Source organism: Mesitornis unicolor, unplaced genomic scaffold (assembly GCF_000695765.1).
Source record: "Mesitornis unicolor isolate BGI_N332 unplaced genomic scaffold, ASM69576v1 scaffold47724, whole genome shotgun sequence".
NCBI classification, from domain to species: Eukaryota; Metazoa; Chordata; class Aves; order Mesitornithiformes; family Mesitornithidae; genus Mesitornis; species Mesitornis unicolor.
This window is the reverse complement of record NW_010181667.1, coordinates 1-594: the sequence shown is the minus strand read 5'-3', so window position 1 is coordinate 594 and position 594 is coordinate 1. Positions and strand designations below refer to the sequence as shown.

The 594-nt window shown below is 41.2% G+C and overlaps 1 protein-coding gene across 1 annotated transcript in view; it reads right to left on the bottom strand.

Moving 5' to 3' along the window:
• The window catches only part of LOC104539853 (protein AHNAK2-like), a gene marked incomplete at its 5' end in the record, with an annotated part of 5,676 nt that extends 5,087 nt beyond the window's left edge, over positions 1-589 (bottom strand). Inside the window, one exon of the mRNA XM_010183485.1 lies at positions 428-589. Within this exon, the coding sequence (XP_010181787.1) occupies positions 428-589 (162 nt within the window). The remainder of the gene's footprint in view (positions 1-427) is intronic.
• Between the last annotated feature and the right edge of the window lie 5 nt (positions 590-594).

Here is a 594-nt window from a genome sequence, read left to right as displayed (position 1 = left end):
TTCCTTGATCCAACGAAACATCTTCATTTAAAATTTCAAAATCTGTTTCTGAAACACTCTCATGAGCAACAGATGGTATTTTAGATTCAGATTCTGTTAGATGCATTTGATATTTAGTAAGAGTAATATCCCCTTCTGGTAATGAGTAATCCTGTTCCTTTTTAGAAGAACCAATATCAACTTTGGAGAAGCCCAAGCTAGGAATTCTGAATTTAGTATCTTTAGAACCACTATCTCCCTTATTGTCAGGAAGAACATTAGATGAAAAACTGCCTGAAAAGACAGCAGGAGTCTCCTCTGTTACAGAATAACAAAGAGCTTCAGATCCAGAGACATCAACACCAGATTTAATCTGTGCCTGCAATTTAGAACTTTTAGAAAGAGAAATCCTAGGCATTCTGAATAAAGAACTTTTAGCTTTACCAACCTCGTCCTCTTTACCAGAAGAAGGATCTACAACAACATCTAAACAGGATGCTTGGATCTCAGCTCTGGGCAGGGTCACGTCGACATCGACAGTTCCCGAGGACACCGTCACCTGGGGCTCCTTAAGGCTGACGTCCGCATCGGCAGCCACGGTGCTCTTGGCCTCTC